Raw genomic sequence first — 19,833 nt, 5'->3', positions numbered from 1 at the left:
ATTAGTTATACGTCGTTGGAATAAGGCAAAAAACACTACATGTGGTACTGCATACTTTTGGTAAAGGAATTATAAGCATCAATATCATCGAAAATATAGGTTTTTGGTAGCAAGGAAAAAATGTTTTGAATGCAATTAGGACCCTAGGGCTATTGACGACATCCGGCCGCTTCATCTACATAATAGTTTCCTTTTTAAATGGATGACCTGGTTTTAATATCTCCAACTGTTTTTAATATTTTACTTGGGTGCCACCGTGGTGCAATGGTATGCACGCCCGCCTTGCACGCAGAAGGTCGGGGGTTCGATTCCCCGGCCATGCAACATCAAACATTTTTCATTTTTCCCTCAGTAATGTTGGCGACATTTCCTGAGTATTTCAGCCTTGAAAAACTTCTCCATAAGTGGTGTCTTAAGACACGCCGTTCGGACTCGGCGATAAACAGTAGGTCCCATATCATTGAGCTAAATATGAATCGGGGTGCACTCATTGATATGAGAGAAGTCTCCCTTGTCCCGTATGGGATGTTGTGGAACAATGTTTGTTTGTTAACTGTTTTACTTGATTGAAGTTGAGTTATTGCAATGATATGTGGCATAACCTGCATCTTGGCGTGGCCTTTCCTCATGAGTGGACCGTGCATGCAAAACAAACCAATTTGCCTTGATGGCTGGCCTGTTTGCTGCCGGTTGTTTTTTGCCAAATGAATCGTTCGCTACAACAAAAATGCATTTATGATGCCGGTGGGAGACAACACTCACAGACAAACAATTGCACACAAACCACCAACAAAATATTGAATAATTTTAATAATACTACATATTAAATAATCTTGAGGCTGTATGCTGGTATCTTTGGACCAGCTGCAGACAGTACTTACAATATTTTGACCAGGTTTTGACATTTTCGCCACTTCCAAATGTCGTTCGTCTGTCTTTTGTTGCTTTCGTCCTATTATTTCTTCTATTTATTTTTTCTTTTCAGAGAATATTTCACAAACTTCTTTCTTTATTCTGTCAATAAGTAACGACACTCGTCAACAAGTGTCGGCGCCTTGTTTTATTTTACAAAATATATTACGCTTGATCTTGTTTTTTTGGTTGGAAACTTTTTTTTGAAATCCTTGCAAAAAAATATCAAATCATCGAAAACCAATTCCTCTTCTTATTAAACATTTCAAGTGAATTGATGACAGACAGAGAGAGAAAAGTGAGAGCAAACCAAAACAATGCCTCTTCATACCTTTGCGACATTCACATGGAATGATAGCACTGAAATAAACGATAGCATATCGTTTACACCAGAGCTTATTATCAAGATAATTGCCTATTTAACGTTTATTCTCAAATATGTAATGTCCAATTTACATTAGCAACGTTTTCGTCATTTGGAGCTGTTTCGTCATTTATTTGCTAAAACAGGCAACATTTTGCGTCATTTACCATACAAAAATAAATGACGATAGCTGCGTCATTTATTCTAAACAACGCACGAAAACACCATACTATTATAAGCAGCCCAGTTTTTTTTGTCATAAACTACCAAAAAATGCAACTGTTTTATGATGTCTTTGTTTGTTTGTGTGCATGGTAGAACAAATACAAGGTAAAGTTAATACTACAACAAATACAACTCGAACAACAACCACAAAGGAATTTGTTTTTGTTTGTAAACCTTAGTGTCAACGTAAATGTAAACAAAACAAGGAAATGTCTATAAATTATTGGAATTTAAAAAACTAATAATTTTTCACATTTGATTGAATATTTTGGAAAACATGAATGAAAACTCGTTAGATTTTCAATTTGAATGTTTCCATATCATTCCACTAAATGCATAATTTCTCGCAGAAAGTAGAATTCTTGCAACTATGTTTCGGGTCGCTGGTAATTCATTGAAAAAAGAGAAGATGTTTCAATAATTTGCTTTTGAAAACATAAAAACACATGTTTATTAGGGCTTTATTCTTTTCAAGTTTAACAAAATACCACACATATTAACAAATATTGTACCGCCTCTATAAGCGGTGTTTTAGTGTGCGGCATGTCGTTCGGACCTGGAGGAGGTTACATGTCAATGATATGAAGCCGTCTTTATGGGAAATAGTTTTTTTTCTGATGAATAAATTTGTTCTTCAAAAATATATATCCCTAATATACATCGAACATAGAAATAAATACATAAAATGTCGAATGAAATTTGACACTAACACTACAACCCAGTTCAGTCAGCTGGGTATTGCTGCTACCTTTTCTTGTTCTACCATGGTTTGTGTGTGTTGTAGAAAAACAAAAATACTCAAACGACGACAAAAGTGAAAATAAATGTTTAAAAAAATTGCAAAAATTATGTTTTTTGTTTTTAGAATTAATTTAAGTTATTTGATACACATTTGTGTTGTGAAATTCCTATTTCTCTGAATAAATATATTCCCAGCAAAATTTGACGGAAGGGGTTCTTTGCGATGACGTGATTTCATGTCATCTTTTGCATTGGTTCAAAGGAAGTCGTGAAAGATCCGATCTTTTCATTAGGATTTGAACCAATGCAAAGGAAGTCGTGAAAGATCCGATCTTTTCATCAGCATTTGTACCCATTCCATCGATCCAATAGAGATGATGTTAGTGTTTTTATTTACACACCTGTTTATTTTCATTTTGGTATGTTCCAGTACTGCAAAAATCTACTAATTTTTACTATTTTTTCCGATAACATAAAGGAAAAATTGTTATCGTAGTAAAAATAAGTAGATTCTTGCAGTTTCGGGAACAGACCAAAGTTGTTAGAACTGTCGTCGTGATGTTGTCTCACGTTTCCTGCATATCAAACAACTAAAACTTCTAAACAATTGGTATTATATGAAGTCCCAACCATCGAGCTAAAAATAGAATCGGACTGCACACATTGCTATTTTAAAAGTTCCCTTGTCTGTTCTAAATCTGACATAGAATGAAATCAATCAAATCTCGCTTCTTGGAATTTGAAAAAAAAGTTCGAAACGAAAAGGAACAAGAATCTGAAAATAAAGAAGAAACTACTTTTGGAAAGAAACAATTAAAAATAAATTAATTAAGCATAAATGGTATTTTCCATAAAAAGTCTCTCCTCCCCGTTCGTTACATTTTGTTCTTAGAGATCCCTAAAGCAAGCCGGGTTGTAGATCCCTACATATTTCCGTCACTAAACAAAAGAGTATAAATTACCAAAATGTTGTTATAAAATAACAAAATTATAAAATAAAAGTAATTTACGAAATAAAAATACTTAAAGGAGTGCATTTGGAGTCCATGTTGAAATCTGAACTGGTGATGGGAAGATAATTGAAAAAACCTTTTGTAAGATGAAAGAATATCAGTTGCGGAGAACGGAGGAAGTAATGTTTTGCGTTGCAGCGGTGGTGATTACATTGCAATTTTGGATGTAAACTTTTGAAAAACTAAACTGATAAATTAATTGTAGCTATTTAATGAATTCGTTTGAATTAATAAAGAGTTTTGTTTTTCATGAAAACAATATTTCAATACAGCATTTCCATTTTCCAAACAAGACATGAAAATTTCATGCCAAGGGGTTGGTGAAAATGACATGCCAAAGCATTGGTGAAAATGACATGTCAAATCATTGGTGGAAATGACATGCTAAAGCATTGGTGGAAATGACATGTCAACGCATTGGTTAAAATGACATGCTTAGGATCCAGAAAAGAACGTCATCTTTTGGGGTCCACGCTCATATAAAATTCATCGATGAAGATGCTAAAAAGATGACATGCTAGATCACTTGCACCCATGATTGAATGTCATCTTTGGCATCGAACATTTTGCTGGGTTGTGTGCGTGTGTTTGTGTTATTGTATAAGTGTGTATGTGCGATTGTGTGCGTAAGCAAATGACGCAAAAAACAGATGTAAATACACTTCATTTGATTCTAGGATTTCGTAAAACGAAATCATTTAATGTGCATATGTAAATTGGTCTTAAAATAAAACGCATTTTACATTTAACACCTTTTTAAAAACATGCATCATTTAAGTTGTCAATGCCATACAATATCATTCAAAAAAAATTAATAAGCTGTGTTCCTTTACTTACCTGAGGTTACCATTTTTAACCTGCAAAGCGTTCCTTAACCCCGAAAAGTGGCAAAACTGGAAGCAATTTTTAAGAGAGTGAGAGGGGAGAGAGAGCGAAAATGGCTTTCTCTTCTACCACAGGCTACCAGCAAAATTTCTGCAGGTAGAAAATGGCAGAACTGATTTTTCGACTTTTGTTTGACGATTATTTCACAAAATGGACGAAAAACCGAAGAAAAAGTCGAACGCTGAAAACACAAAATTAAAAACTGTGAAATAAAAGACGAAAATTGATTTTTTTTTATGATTCTTTCTGGCATTGCTGCCGATCTACCAAACTTTTTGCTGGGGCCTTTTATATTATAGACATAGAGAGAAAAGTGAGAGAAACAAACCAAAACAATGCGTCTTCACAGATGACTACAGCAAGTTGTGTTAAAAACCACTGAGAAAGACCAAAAACGCTACGAAAATGTGTAAAAACGCCAGATATTATCAATTGTTACACAGAAAGCATGGTAGAACAAATATAAGGTAAAGTTAATACTACAACAAATACAACTCGAACAACAACCACAAAGGAATTTGTTTTTGTTTGTAACGTTACTGCCAGTTGTATTTGTAAATAAAACAAGGAAATGTCTATAAATTATTGGAATTTAAAAAACTAATAATTTTTCACATTTGCTTGAATATTTTGGAAAACATGAATGAAAATTCGTTACATTTTCAATTTTTATGTTTCCACATCATTCCACTAAATGCATAAATTCTCGCAGAAAGTAAAATTCTTGCAGAAAAGTTTGGGGTCGCTGGAAATTCATAGAAAAAGGAGAAGCTGTTTCAATGTTTTGTTTTAGAAATCAAAGAAGCACATGTTTATTAGGGCTTTATTTTTTTAAATTTTAACAAAATACCTCACATATTAACAAACGTTGTATCGCCTCTACAAGCGGGGATTTACTGCGCAGCTTGTCGTTCGAACTTGGAGGAGGTTACATATCATTGATATGAAGAAGTCTTTGTGGGAATTGGTTTTTTCGGAATGATATTTTTTTCTCAAAAAATATATGTCCCTAATGTACATCGAAATAGAAATAAATGTATAAAATGTCATATGAAATTTGACACTAGCGTTACAACCCAATTCAGTCAGCTGTGTATTGCTGCTACCTTTTCTTATTCTACCATGCACAGAAAGAGAGAAATTTAAAAAATCGCATATACATGTTTTTATCTATTTCTTCAATAAAATGTCCGATTCTTTTGCTTTTCTATATTATTGAACACGATCTGTCATCTAAATATATATATAATATTTTACTCGCTTCACAATATGCTCTTTTTCATTTGCTTTAAAAGTGATGATAATAAACAATAGCTTCGTTCCCGTACTTTTTAATAGTAAAACTCGTAAAAGAGAAAACTGCAAAAAATTTGTTTTCACACACAAGTTTTTTGAAATAGTTCGGGAACGGAAAAATGGAAAATACGTAAAAAAAACTGGAACAAATGTCAAAGTCGGCGTATCAGCCAATCAGACGCCGGCAACCATGTTACTATTTTTTTACTCGCCCAAATTTGTCGTGTAAAAAGTTTTTAAAGAGAGCGTCATTCAGCGCCATTTTTGTTTAAAGAGAAGTGAACATTTTACAACTTTTTTGTGTACGGGAACGCTTTTTCGAGTAAAATGTGTAAAAGTCGTAAAAATTGTAAAAACTTTATAGTTCTGGAACACAGCTAATGTTACATAAAAATCGCTACATCCGCTACCTTAAACAGAAAATTGATACTGTAGCGATTTAAAATAAACAAGTGAGCAAAGGCTATAGTCGGGACGGGGCCGACCATGTGATACCCTACACCACTAGCACTGTGCATAAGCTTTTCACTGGTAAACATTTTTTTAGGGAATATAACCCGACTTCCACTAAACATAATATGCCCCTTTCTCTCTGGGACCCCCATAAGCAAGCAAAATGTCGTGATCATCCGATCAAAATTGCGACATGTAGCATGATTGCAAACAATTGGAAGAATTGGATGCATTACCGACTGTTGTGGTATCTCCCTTGTTTGACCACCTTCGCCAACCTACTTTACACCAATGTAAAGGTAATAGGTCTGTACGATAAACCAAAAGTTTGTACAAATTTGCACAAACTTTTACAAAATGCTGTTCGATAACAAACTTGTTCAGTGAAAGAGAATTGAGAAGTCTTGCAAGTAGTTGCAAGAACTTGCAAAAACTTTTTACTTGCAAAGTTATCGAACAGGCATAATATTTTCTTCTTCCATTGACAGGCTGTGTCGTTGAAATACCCCTACTAGAAGCCGATTTATTCACAAAGAATTAAACTTTAAATTTGTCTCCACATGAGTTTTTCCCATTCCGACCCCTAAAGATTATCCGACTATCACCAAAATCAACCATCCATCAACCTCCAAAATTTCGTGACTATCCGATCAAAATTCCAACCTGTAGCGTGATTACAAAAAATGGAAAATTTTGATATATTACTGACTTTTGCGATATCGGTTGTTTGCCCACTTACGCCAACCTACTTTGCATCAGTATAAAGGAAATCTTTTATTCTTCCATTGACGGGCTTTTCTTTTGGAATACTCCGATCAGAAGCGGAGATATTCGCATAAGAAAAAAACGTTGATTTTTCTCCACATAAGCTTTTTGCTTATTCCGACTACTGAATATTATGTGACCATCACCAAACTTAGGGACTCGCATCAACTCTCAAAAAATTCGTGACGATCCGATCAAAATTGCGATCTGTAGCGTGATTACAAAATAATCGGAAAATGGGATGTATTATCGACTATTGCGTTATCTCTGTTGTTTGACCACCTACGACAGCCTACTTTACATCGTTGTAAAGGTGGTATTTTCTACTTTCATTGTCAGGTTTTGCTTTTGATATACCTCTTATAGAAACAGAGATATTTGCTTTGAAATAAAACGGTGACCTTTTCTCCAAATAAGTTTTTGCCCATTTCGACCCCTTAATATTATCCGACCATCATCAAAATCAATAGGCTTTTTCCTCTGTGGGACCCCCATTAACCCGCAAAATTTCGTGACGATCCGATCAAAATTGCGACCTGTAGCGCGATTTCGAAAAAAATTGAAAAATGCGATGTATTACCGACTATTGCTATATCTCCGTTATTTGGCCACCCACGCCAACCTACTTTGCCTCATTGTAAAGGTGGGATATTCTACTTTCATAGTCAGGTTTTGCTTTTGGAAGCTCCCCAACCAAAGCTGTGATATTCGTCATTTTTATTAAAATCTTATTGAAATCGCAAAAATGAAAAGTTTGGTTGTATTAGCGACTATTGCGATATCTTCGTTGTTTGGCCACCTACGACAACCTACTATACATCGTTGTAAAGGTGATATTTTCTACTTTCATTAGCTTTTGATATATCCCTTATCATTAAAATCAATAGGCTTCTTCCCCTACGGGACCCTCATCAGCACCCAAAGTTTGGTGACGATCCGATCAAAATAGCGACCTGTAGCGTGATTACAAGGTTTAGATGGACAGACGGACGGACACACATAGCCAGATCGACTCAGCTCGCCTAGACATTCATTTTGGTATATATAAGTATGGGTCTACGACCATTATTTCGATACGTTACAAACTTTTTGGCGAAAACCAACATATAATACCCTCCCCACTAGAGCTGGCAAACCATCGATATTCCCAACATTAGATATTTTCGATATAATATTTTAAAATATCGATTGCTATCGATATTATCGTTAAGTTGTCAACACCATTAATTTGGAGATGAAAATGGCGGAAATGTCAAAGCTTTTCTTGGCATTTTGTACAAGTAGTTCACTGAAATGTAAAGGAGAATAAGCAATTGCTTTTATTTTATAAAAATATGAGAAAAAATACATTCTACTTTTCCGAAAAATGTGTGTGTGTGACCACGAACTTACTTTCTCACACACACAAAACCAAGATCTTTTTAACAGGTCTCGTAAGCAGCACAAATACAACTCTGTTTTGGCCAAAAATTCTTCAATATGTCACAATAACAAACAATTTGACAGATTGAAACCAATCAGCTGGCCGTTTTACGTCACCTTATTATTTCATCATGCACAAAACCGAAAAGCAGGGAAATTTCTATTTATTTCAATGAATTTTAGGTTGGGGGTTTTTGTTCCGATAATATCTATAGACAAAAGTATCTATCGATATTCAATTTTTAAAAAATAATCGATTTTATCGATAGTGCCATCGATTTTTTGCCAGCTCTACTCCCCACATAGTAGTGTAGGCATGGCACAATTACCCAGGTAGTGGCATCGTAAAATTTTGAATATGTTATGTCAAAACTTTCTTTATGTTGTTGGGGAAATTACAACAAAAATATTTTTTTATAAAGGAATTTGACTTTTCATATTCGATCAGCTGGTGTGATACCAGTACCTGGTAGTTCTGCCATGAGTGTAGGGTATAAAAATCGCTACAACTCTTAAACAGTGGTTTTATACGTCAAAAATAACCAACAACTTGGCATCCCTGCCTCTTCATACTTTCGTGACACTCACATGATATGATAACACTACATAAATGCGCTATTATCAAGATAATTGTTGATTACCTATTAACAGGGTTTAAAAGTCAGCATTTAAAAATATTAGCATTAGCTGTACACAACATTGATACACACGGCTAAATAAGCAAACGAACACATATTTATTTTTGTGCATTTGCTTATTTACGCCTAAACACACATTTTACAGTTGCAGTTAAAACCCTGTTCCTTTACGTGCAAGAATCTTCAAGTTTTACCACTTTTTACTTGAAAAGCGTTCCTTTACTTCAGACACCATACAATTCATATGGGAGCAGTTTACAACTTTTACTATTTTTGCCAGTTTTACCATTTTCAAAAGCAAAGGAACAGACCGACTAAGAATACAGGGGTACATATTTGGTTCAATGTCTAGTTCTAGAAATATGAAACTATCTCCATTTATTCAAAAATTATATAATTCTCGTATTCATTTGGCATCATTGTTTCCAGTTGGTAGTGAGCATGATGCAATAAATAAGGTGAAGCGATAAGACCAGCCAATCTGTCAACATCATTGTTATTGTAGATTAATTGTGTGAAAACGTAAACAAAATTTTTGACAGCTTAAGGTACTTTCAAACAAAATAGCCTTGTTGCAGTTTCTGGCTCACCTTAGTCCCAATTTACATTGGGCGAGTTTACTTGCGGCAATTGTCATTTTGTAGGAGAGAGAGGTGACGCATATGGTAACCCTTTGCCTCTCAGCACCCTCTCTCGCCTACAAACTGACAATTGCCGCAAGTAAACTCGCCTAATGTAAATTGGGACTAATTCATAGCGATCATGAATACTCACGTAGGGAGCTTCTCACGAGTGAGTTGCAGCTCACTTCTCACGTCTCGACCTATCACAAATGACAAGGGAGGAGCGAAAAAAGTGAAGAGGGGTTCACAAGTTTGAAAATTGAAAATAGTGCCGCATTTTGTGAACCCTTTAAAATATAATTTGCGTTGCCATATCGTTATTTTATTTACAAATAATTTTGCAATAACTAAATTCGTATTTTTTTTATAAAACATTACTTTATTTGAAATTAAATTAATATTTCTAAAACGAAAAATAATTTTTATCAACAATCCACTTTAAAAATACTTGGTAATTGATAAAAATATTAAATGTTTAATATGTGGCAACATCTGTAACAGCTGTTTTTGTTTTGTTTTGACAGATACATACATACATATGTAAAAATTGTTTATTTACGCCCGAAGAATTTCTGCAATTTGCAAAAAAGTGAACAAAAACCGTTTAAATATCATTAAATGGCAAAAAGAAATGAAAATGTTTAATATTGCATTTTGAATAATGTGCGAAACGACAAACGCTGAGGAATACAAAGAAAACCAAGAAAAATTTTGTGGAAGTCGTTCCATGCGATGCCAATATCTCACTGGATCTTTTGTATTAGTTCAAATGAAGTTGTGAAAGATCCCATTTTCAGCATTTGGAAGGAATTTCAAGAATTGTAAATAAATACAATACGTGAAACATCCGATCTCTTCTCCAGCAATAGGACCAATCATATAAATGCTAAGTACAATTCGTGAAATTCGGATCCTATTCAACATTTGAACGTAAAATGTAAAAATGTAAAGAACTTGAAAACATGCTAAGTCGACTTAGCATACTATTGTTTGGAGGCGTCGATATAATATAAACATGCCCTTTTTTATGAATTTAATCCTTCCTATTGTGGCTTGTTCGTGGAATATGCCATGCCAAGGTGGTTGTTAAGATACCATTCCACTGGGTTATTGAAGATGCCATCCAAAATGATTTGGATCTTTTAGGGGTCACAGTCTTGTAAAAAGAATGGGCGAAGGTGGTAAAAAGGTGACATATAACTTGCACTCATGCTTGAATAGAATCTTTGGCATCGAATATTTTGCTGGGAACCTTAGCGAACAAAGAACAATACAAAGGCACTTAAGATATGTCACTTATCATCTTGAGTGGCCGCAAAGTTTGGATGTACCTACAAAAAATTTTTAGAAAGGTGTTGCTCCTGATAGCATCCTCTTCCATTCCTGTTTTCATCATATGATTCTGAACCGCTTCCCATATCTGAAAAATTTTGGCCAACTTCAACTCCACCTCCAAATTACGCCAAACTCGATTGAGGTCTTCCTTGCTTCATTGATACACGGATGAACATGTATAGTTGCCAAAAGAATTTCTAATTGTTTTTTATTTGTTCCTTTAACGTAAAACACAAATAAATACAATTGATTATCATTGCAAAAGATTCGTTTCTTGTCGATTTTTTCTATAAAAAATGTCCATAGTTACATTTTTTTGTTCAACTCACCTTGATTTCTGTGGTGAGAGAAAATTGCCTCACATTCTCACTTTTTTGACATTTATGATAGCTACTTTTCTCACGAACGTGAGTTGTGTTCTCCCTTATGATGTTTATAATAAGGGAGGAGGCGAGAGTGAGAAAACTCACGGTGAGATGATGTTCATGATTGGGCTGATTAATTGTATCATGGTAGTGAGTTAGCTATAGCAGGTTGTTGTCTCGGATGTTATTGTGAATTAAGCTTTCCTGTACATATTGTGAATTACGCTTTGGTTAGCTAATGCACATGCCATAGTAATTTACGTGTCCTAAAAATTCACATAGAGATGTCGACAAATTGGAGTTATTACACCCTTTTTCAGATGTAATTCGAATCATTTCATTTGAAAATTTTGCCTTTTTAGGCGAAGATCATTTTTATACCCTCAGCCTTTAGGCTATGAAGGGTATATACACTTTCATACGGGCAAAATGTGCCTCATCGAAATAATGGTTTTAGACCCCAAGTATGTTTGGGCGAAATGTGTTTCAGACAATTTGGAGTCGATTGAGCAATGTCCGTCCGTCTGTCTGTCTGTCTGGCTGGCTGGAGCGCACGATAACTCTCGAAGGGATGAACCGATTCGGTTCAAATTTTGGCTTTCTTAATATTTTGCCCAAACTTAGTTTAAGTTCTAAGATGGGCTTTATCGGTCCACTCCTTCCGGTACCTCCCACACAAAAGTTCGAATATGTCACTTCCCCCCATACGACGGTACAAGTTTCATCAGGGGCAAGTCCATACTTCCTGAGAAAATGGCCGGAAAGTTGCAAAAAGCCCCTAGGACACCTTGTGTAGTGGTTGGAGCGCAAGAAACTTCTCGAACGTATCTGTCGATTCGGTCCAAAATTTGGTCTTCGTAATATTTTATCAAAACATAGTTTAAATTCGTAGATAGACTATATCGGTCCATTCCTTCAGGTACCTCCCCCACAAAACTTCAAAAATGTTCGGAAAAAATTTGCGCACGATAACTCTTGAAGGGAGTGACCGATGTAATCTATACTTTGTACATCCTAATATATCTACCAGATATATTTCAGGTTCGAGTATGGACTATATTTGTCTACTTCTTCTGGTACCTCTCACACAAAATTTCGGAAAGGTTCACTTTAAGACCTGCTCTCGGATCACTTTGATTTTTGTTGAAGCGATTTGCATTCGCTACCTCCATTACGACGTTAAAAGTTTTTTCAGGGGCATGTCCATATTTCTTGGCAAAACAGCCCGAAAGTTGTAAAAAACCCCTATGTCACCATATGTGGCGGTCGGAGAGCACGATAACTCTCGAACTGTTCAACCGATTTGGTCCAACATTTGGTCTTCGTCATATTATATCCAAACTTAGCTTCATGGGCAATACCGGTCCACAACTTTCGGTACTTCTCCCCAATGTTTAAAAAATATCACTAAAATGCTAGGACGATATCACTTGAATGGGGCAACCAATTGGGTCCAACCTTTGGATCTCCTAATATTTTATTAAAATTTAGTTTAACTTCTAAAGTGGCCCATATCGGTCCTCCCTAAGGGTACCTGCCCTACAAAAGTTCAACATTTGTGTATTAGTGCAGTTAATTCCTAATCCACATTTTTGTCGACAAGTTCAATGTCCAAAAAGGGCCACAAAATTCTGAAGAGACCTTAAATACATTTCGCTTCACATTGGCTGAGGGTATATATCTGTCGGCAAAGCCGACTGACACTGTTTTACTTGTTAGTATTAATTTTTAATTAACTTTTTCTTCTTTCAAATGCATTTTGTTTTGTTTTTACAACAACAATGGGGATTTTCCCATTTAGTTGTGCTTTCATGACAAACGCTTAGCGCTGTCTTTGAAAGTAAAGAGTTTGGCTCTGAACGCTAACTCGCCGTGACAACACTTTTTTCCTGTGTTTTTCAAGGACGTGGTTTCAAATCCCAGCTTGGCTCAGCTGATTTGATTTATTTGAAAATTTTGCCTTTTCAGGCGAAGATCATTTTTAGTATTAGTTTTTAATTAATTTCTCTTTGGAATCAAGCTTTATGATCAATAATGCATCGAATCATTTTAGTTGTAATTTGAGAATTCCATTTTCTAATTCGTGAAATTATATTTGTAATTCGAGAATTCCATTTGTAATTCGAAACATTTCAATTGTAATTCGAATTATTCCATTGGCAATTCGAATTATTTTATTTTTAATTCGAATTGTTTTATTGGCAATTCGAATTATATCAATTGTTATTCGAATTATTCCATTTGTAATTCGAACTATTCTATTTGTAATTCGAATTATTGCATTTGAAATTCGAATGTTTCTATTTGTAATTCGAATTATTTCATTTGAAATTCGAATTATTCCATTTCGAATTACAAATAGATTAATTAGAATTTTAAATGGAATAATTCGAACTACAAATGAAATAATTCGAATTACAAAATGATTCGAATTACATCTCAAATATGTGTATTGATAGAAGACGCCGTCAAGTAGTCTTCTATATATAAAAGACACCTCTATAGAAGACGTCTTCTAAAGATAGCAGATTCCACAAGGGCATCGGTCTGGAAAATGTTGTAAGTTTTCGGTTTCATTAGCGTTACACACTGAACATATCATATTTTCATTTATGCCGAATCTGTTGGAATTTCGTGGGAATATACCACTTGTGGCTTCCGAAATCGTGGGTCGAACTTCCGAGTTATGGCGTGATAAAATTTCTGCTGAAGACCCTGTAAGGCATCTGAAATTATCGTTATACATATCTTTGTTAACTGTTGCTTTAGCTCATTTATGAGATGACATGTCTGCAGTCAAATCGAATGAGGATTACTTTCGTAGAGCATTTCGACCTTTTAACTCGCTTCCTTCAATGTCCTTTTCGTACTTTATTTTAAGAACCGCTATAAAAGTACCACAATATGACGTTTTTCAGCTTCGAAATTTTCTGCTAAAATGTCGCTCAGAAAATTTTAGGTACGGTTCTCATTGACAACTTATCGATATTGTCGCGTTTTCATGGTAATTTTTGACATTAACCCTGTTTTGGCTCCCCCCTTTGATAGAAGACACCGCAATAGCACTTCTATAGAAAGAGTACCCTATATAGAAGACCCCTCCAAGAGGCAAAAAGACCACGCTTGGAAAAAATATGTATTTTTTTAAATTCACGATTGGAAAAATGTTTTTTTTTAAATCCACGCTTGGAAAAAATGTTTTTTTTTTTTTAAATCAAGGCTTGGCAAAATGTTTCAAGAATTCCAATAAAAAGATTTTTTTTTAAACCCATGCTTGCAAAACATATTTTTTTCAAAAATTCAACCCGTGAAAAAATATTTTTTAAAAAATCAACGCCTGGAAAAAATATTTTTTTTAAATCAACGCTTGGAAAAAGTTTTTTAAAAAATCCACGCACAGAGGGGAAACATAGGCCTAGAGTTGCTCAAAACTCAAAATATAAAACCGTTTTTTTATGTTGATAAACGGCAACCAGACTCTTTTCTACATTTGCTATAACCATCCTCGACTTTGTAAGATTAGCCAATCCAATGCAGCAGCAGCCATACTGAAAACAAAAAGTAAATTTTCGAAAACTAAGAAATTAGGTGAACATTAAAATGACATTATTTTCGCGAAAATTTATATTTTTCAAGATTTATTGTTTTTGTTCAGTCTCCGAACAAGATTAGCATTTAAAATTTTCAGATTGATTTTAGATCTTTGATCTTTAATAATGGTGATACATATCCTCTTTTTGAACATTTTTTATGATAATTTTTAAGATTACTACAATTTCAATAGTGAAAAAGTCAATTTCCCCGTCGTTTCCCGACCATAGTTTCTCCTAATGTTTTATGCGCTTGAGTCTCAAATATCAGATTCAATCATAAAAAATTGCTCATATTTGCGCCATTCCGAAAAATCTAATTTTTCTCAAATAAAATATGAAATATTTTTATATGGAATTGCAAGGTTTACTCACACTAAATTTTGTTCCGCCTTATAACCGGGACTCTTATTTATCAGACTAAACCAACACCTATCAAATATGTTTTCATTATTCAGAAACATTCACGGCTTTTCTCCGATGAATTGAGGAAAATTTAATTCAAAAAATAAAATTTGGAATAAAATGTATGTATATGGGATTATATATACATCTGTACCGATTTGTTTGAAAATTGGCTCAATGTTTTTTAGGCCAGTTCAGGTTGCATGTGTCAAATTTCAGTGATTTTGGTGCATTTTTATCTCGTATCAGATGCGAATATATATGGAAGCTGCATCCAAATCTGGACCGATTTTCATTATTTTCTATAGGATTAATCCTTGTACAGAAGATATGCTTTGTGCAAAATTTTATATCAATCCGACTATAAATGAGCTTTCTGGGGATTTTGATCAACTTTTAACACAAATTTCCCCTCTGTGCCACGCTTGGAAAAATATTTTTTAAAAAAAAGTCACTCTTGGAAAAAATGCTTTTTAAAAATATTTAAAAATAAAATTTTTTAAAAAAAGTCACGCTTGAAAAAAATACTTTTTAAAAATATATAAAAATAATATTTTTTAAAAATTCACACTTGGAAAAAATATTTTTTAAAAAAAGTCATGCTTGGAAAAAATACTTTTTAAAAATAATATTTTTTAAAAATTCACGCTTGAAAAAATATTTTTTAAAAAATCAACGCTTGAAAAATATTTTTTAAAAAAAGTCACGCTTGGAAAAAATACTTTTTAAAAATAATATTTTTTAAAAATTCACGCTTGGAAAAAATATTTTTTAAAAAAGTCACGCTTGGAAAAAATATTTTTTAAAAAAAGTCACGCTTGGAAAAAATAATTTTTTAAAATATTTAAAAATATTTTTTAAAAAAAAGTCACGCTTGGAAAAATTAATTTTTAAAAATATTTAAAAAAAATATTTTTTAAAAATTCACGCTTGGAAAAAATATTGTTTAAAAATCCACGCTTGGAAAAAATATTTTTTAAAAATTCACGCTTGGAAAAAATATTTTTTAAAAAATCCACGCTTGGAATAAATGTTTTTTTGCTTGGAAAAATTGTTTAAAAAAATTAAAAGTTTTAAAAAAGCCCACGCTCGGAAAAAATATTGTTTAAAAATCCAAGCTTGGAAAAAATATTTTTTAAAAATTCACGCTTGGAAAAAATATTTTTTAAAAAATCCACGCTTGGAATAAATGTTTTTTTGCTTGGAAAAATTGTTTAAAAAAATTAAAAGTTTTAAGAAAGCCCACGCTCGGAACAGTATTGTTTAGAAAAATCCACGCTTGAAAAACAATATTGTTTAAAAAAATCCACGCTTGAAAAACAATATTGTATAAAAAATCCACGCTTGAAAAAATATTGTTTAAAAATCCACGCTTGAAAAAATATTTTTTTTTTAAAAAAACCAACGCATGAAAATGTCTTTTTTTAAATGCACGCTTGGAAAAATATTTTTTAAAAAATTCACGATTGAAAAACATATTAAAAAAACACACGTGGAAACAATATTTTTAAAAAATCCAAACTTGAAAAAATATTTTTTTTAAATTCTCGCTTGGAAAAAATATTTTTTAAAAAAAATCCACGCCTTGTAAAAATATTTTTTTAATCAACGCTGGGAAAAAAATATTTTTTAAAAAAAAAAATATTTATTAAAAAAAATTAAAAAACTTCACGCTTTGGAAAAATATGTTCAAAAAATCCAAATTGGAAAAAATATGTTTTAAAAAATCCACGCTTACAAAAAATATTTTAAGAAATTGAATCTTGAAAAAAATATTTTAAAAAATTGACGCTTGGAAAAAATAGTTTTTAAAAAAATTCACGCTTGCAAAAGATATTTTTTAAAAAAATTCACGCTTGGAAAAAATATTTTTTAAAAAAATTCAAGCTTGGAAAAAATATTTTTTTTCAAAAACCACGCTTGGAAAAAATATTTTTTAAAAAATTCAAGCTTGGAAAAAATATTTTTTTTTTAAAACCACGCTTGTAAAAATATTTTTTAAAAAATCCACGCTTGGAAATGAATTTGCATAAATAAACGCTTGAAAAAATATTGCTTAAAAAATCCACGTTTGAAAAAAATATTGTTTAAAAAGTCCAAACTTGAAAAAAATATTGTTAAAAATAAAAAAAATATTGTTTAAAAAAACAAACGCTTTAGAAAAATATTTTTAAAAAAATTCCAAGCTTGGAAAAAATATAAATTTTAGAAAATTCACACTTGGAAAGAATATTTTTTAAAAAATCCACGCTTGGAAAGATGTTTTTTTAAAAAATCCACGCTTGGAAAGATTTTTTTTAAAAAGCCAACCTTGGAATAAATATTGTTTAAAAAATCCACGCTTGGAAAGATTTTTTTTAAAAAGCCAACCTTGGAATAAATATTGTTTAAAAAATCCACGCTTGAAAAAATACTGTTTAAAAACACGCTTGAAAAAAATGTTGTTTAAAAACACGCTTGAAAAAAATGTTGTTTAAAAACACGCTTGAAAAAAAATGTTGTTTAAAAAATCCACGCTTGAAAAAATATTGTTTAAAAATCCACGCTTAAAAAATATTGTTTAAAAAATCCACGCTTTGAAAAATTATTTTTTAAAAAAAATCCATGCTTGACAAAAAATATTGTTTACAAAATCCACCGATGAAAACAATATTGCTTAAAAAACGCTTGAAAAACATATTGTTTAAAAAAATCAGACTAGAAAAAAATATTGTTTAAAAAATTCACCGATGGAAGAAATATTATTTAAAAAAGCCACGCTTGGAAAAATATTATATATTTTTTATATTTTATTTCGCCGAGCACTTGCTATCCAAGTCAACAGGTCTCTAAGCTATAAACACGTATTGGAGAGAATTTCACAGTGCAAACATAATTGATAACGTAATTTAATTCTCTGATTTGTTGATAAAGATCAATATTTACATACATATATAAACCCCTATCACCTAGGGAATTTGCATTAGCGAGATAGTTGCTTGTGCATTTGGGAGATATGAAATAGCCCTCCGGCTATGAGTCATGCCCACTTGCAATATATTGTTGACATAAAATAAATAGAATAAAATCGCTTAGTCTTAGAATGGAAGGCAATCACGAAAATCAAGCGTTATGGGAGCGATTTTATGTGTACTCCAACACATTGAACGAATCTTTGAGACAACAAACACCACCACCATTTGAATCCGATATTGGCTATAAATATATTTATCATCCGTTTGAATATGCCGGAGAAATTTATCGCAACTTTTTGAAAAAGTATTTAAATGGACCCAAGAAGATTTTGTTTGTTGGAATGAATCCCTCACGCTTTGGATCACTGCAAACTGGTGTAAGATTACAAAAAAATCAAATTTCAATAATTTTTTTATTCGCACTTTTAAATAAATTGTAGATTCCCTTTGGAGATATTCCCACGGTAAGAGATCGAATGAAGTTACAGGGTGCCATTAGGAATGCTCCAAATCTGCATCCTAATATAACAATAAAAGGTTTGCAGTCGCCAGAAGAAATAGAAGAAAGTAGTCAACGTTTTTGGAATTTAATTAAGGCAATTTTCAACTGCGAAGAAGATTTCTTAGATCGGTTTTTTGAAAATTGCTTCGTACACAACTTCTGCCCTTTGGTTTTCATCGACAACAACGGATATAATGTATCTTTTGCAGATGTGACAGAACGTGTGCCCGATATGGAAAAAGCATGTTTGGATATATTGCAACAACAGTTAGAATTGTTACAACCAGAGATCATTGTACCTATAGGTTGGTATGTCTACGAAAAGCTTTGGGAGTTGGATTACTGTAAACAGGGAAAGTGTGTATTGGAGAGAATTCGACATCCTATTCCCCATTGTTTTGTTCAGGAAAACGATTGGATAGATGAATCTAGGAAGAAGCTATTGAAGAACAGAACATTTTCCTATATTGTTCGAAACTAATGAAGGTCCAAAAAGTAATGATGGATGGTTAGGCCTATCAAATTTCTTGACATGACATGCATGCATTTTCCATACGAAGGACAAGTTTCCAAGTGTTGAAATTCTAACCCATATTAAATGATTTTCTTCCGGATTCCTCTACATATACATATTTATTCAAATGTTGTTTTATTGGCAAGTTTAATAATTTTATTATGTTTTTCGATCGTTTTAATCCAATTAGACAAATTAAATTATCTTTAAGCTTGAGGTCAGTGTGGTTTTATTTGGTATTTTCCCCAACATTTTGCAATTATGAAACTGCAATTTCTGCGTTTATCTACAAAATAATCGACATACAACCAACATTTGTCTAAGCAATCGTACCACTAGAAATACACTGGTAGTAGAAGGCTAATGATGGTTCTAAATTAAGTAAGAAAAAAGTCGTTAAGTTCGGCCGGGCCAAACTTCTCTATACCCTCCACCATAAAATAGTATAAATTAAAATTGAATAATTAGTTTAATTTCACAATTTAAGGTGTACAAATTTTTCGAACACGGATACCCAAAATTCCTAAATTATCTAATCTGAAAAATATGTTCAGTCAGGTGAAAGGTACCACCTCCGGTGCTATATCAAAGTGTCTACCAATCTTTAAAATTTTTGCTGGAAAAGTTTTATAACTGCAGGGAAAATCAACAGACAAATTACGGGTAGTTCCGTCAAACAATGTAGTAGTTCCGTTAAAGACACCCAAAATAACTAAAATCGGGAGGTACCGTTATACGGGGTCATTCCAAAACATGCACCTATGTTGACGATTTTTAGTGAAGAAGTTTCATGGCTACAGATAACCTCAAATGTCAAATTACTTCTAGTTC

The 19,833-nt window shown here is 32.8% G+C and overlaps 2 protein-coding genes across 2 annotated transcripts in view; one reads left to right on the top strand and one right to left on the bottom strand.

Annotated features, from left to right (window-relative positions):
* Npl4 (nuclear protein localization 4) overlaps nt 1-1,212 on the bottom strand; it is a 54,198-nt gene extending 52,986 nt beyond the window's left edge. The window contains exon 1 of the mRNA XM_073979375.1: nt 882-1,212. Within this exon, the coding sequence (XP_073835476.1) occupies nt 882-905 (24 nt within the window). The 5' untranslated portion in view covers nt 906-1,212. The remainder of the gene's footprint in view (nt 1-881) is intronic.
* A 16,878-nt stretch (nt 1,213-18,090) lies between these two features.
* LOC141390592 (single-strand selective monofunctional uracil DNA glycosylase-like) lies at nt 18,091-19,016 on the top strand. Its single transcript, XM_073963542.1, has 2 exons — nt 18,091-18,363; nt 18,427-19,016. The coding sequence occupies exons 1-2, from the start codon at nt 18,115-18,117 to the stop codon at nt 18,967-18,969; spliced, it is 792 nt and encodes a 263-aa protein (XP_073819643.1). The 5' UTR covers nt 18,091-18,114; the 3' UTR covers nt 18,970-19,016.
* Nucleotides 19,017-19,833: the final 817 nt, after the last annotated feature.

This window comes from Musca autumnalis, unplaced genomic scaffold (genome assembly GCF_047663935.1).
Source record: "Musca autumnalis isolate F117 unplaced genomic scaffold, ASM4766393v1 scaffold_1, whole genome shotgun sequence".
Lineage (NCBI taxonomy): Eukaryota > Metazoa > Arthropoda > Insecta > Diptera > Muscidae > Musca > Musca autumnalis.
The sequence above is the reverse complement of the archived record's forward strand: the minus strand, read 5'-3'. Positions and strand labels throughout refer to the sequence as shown.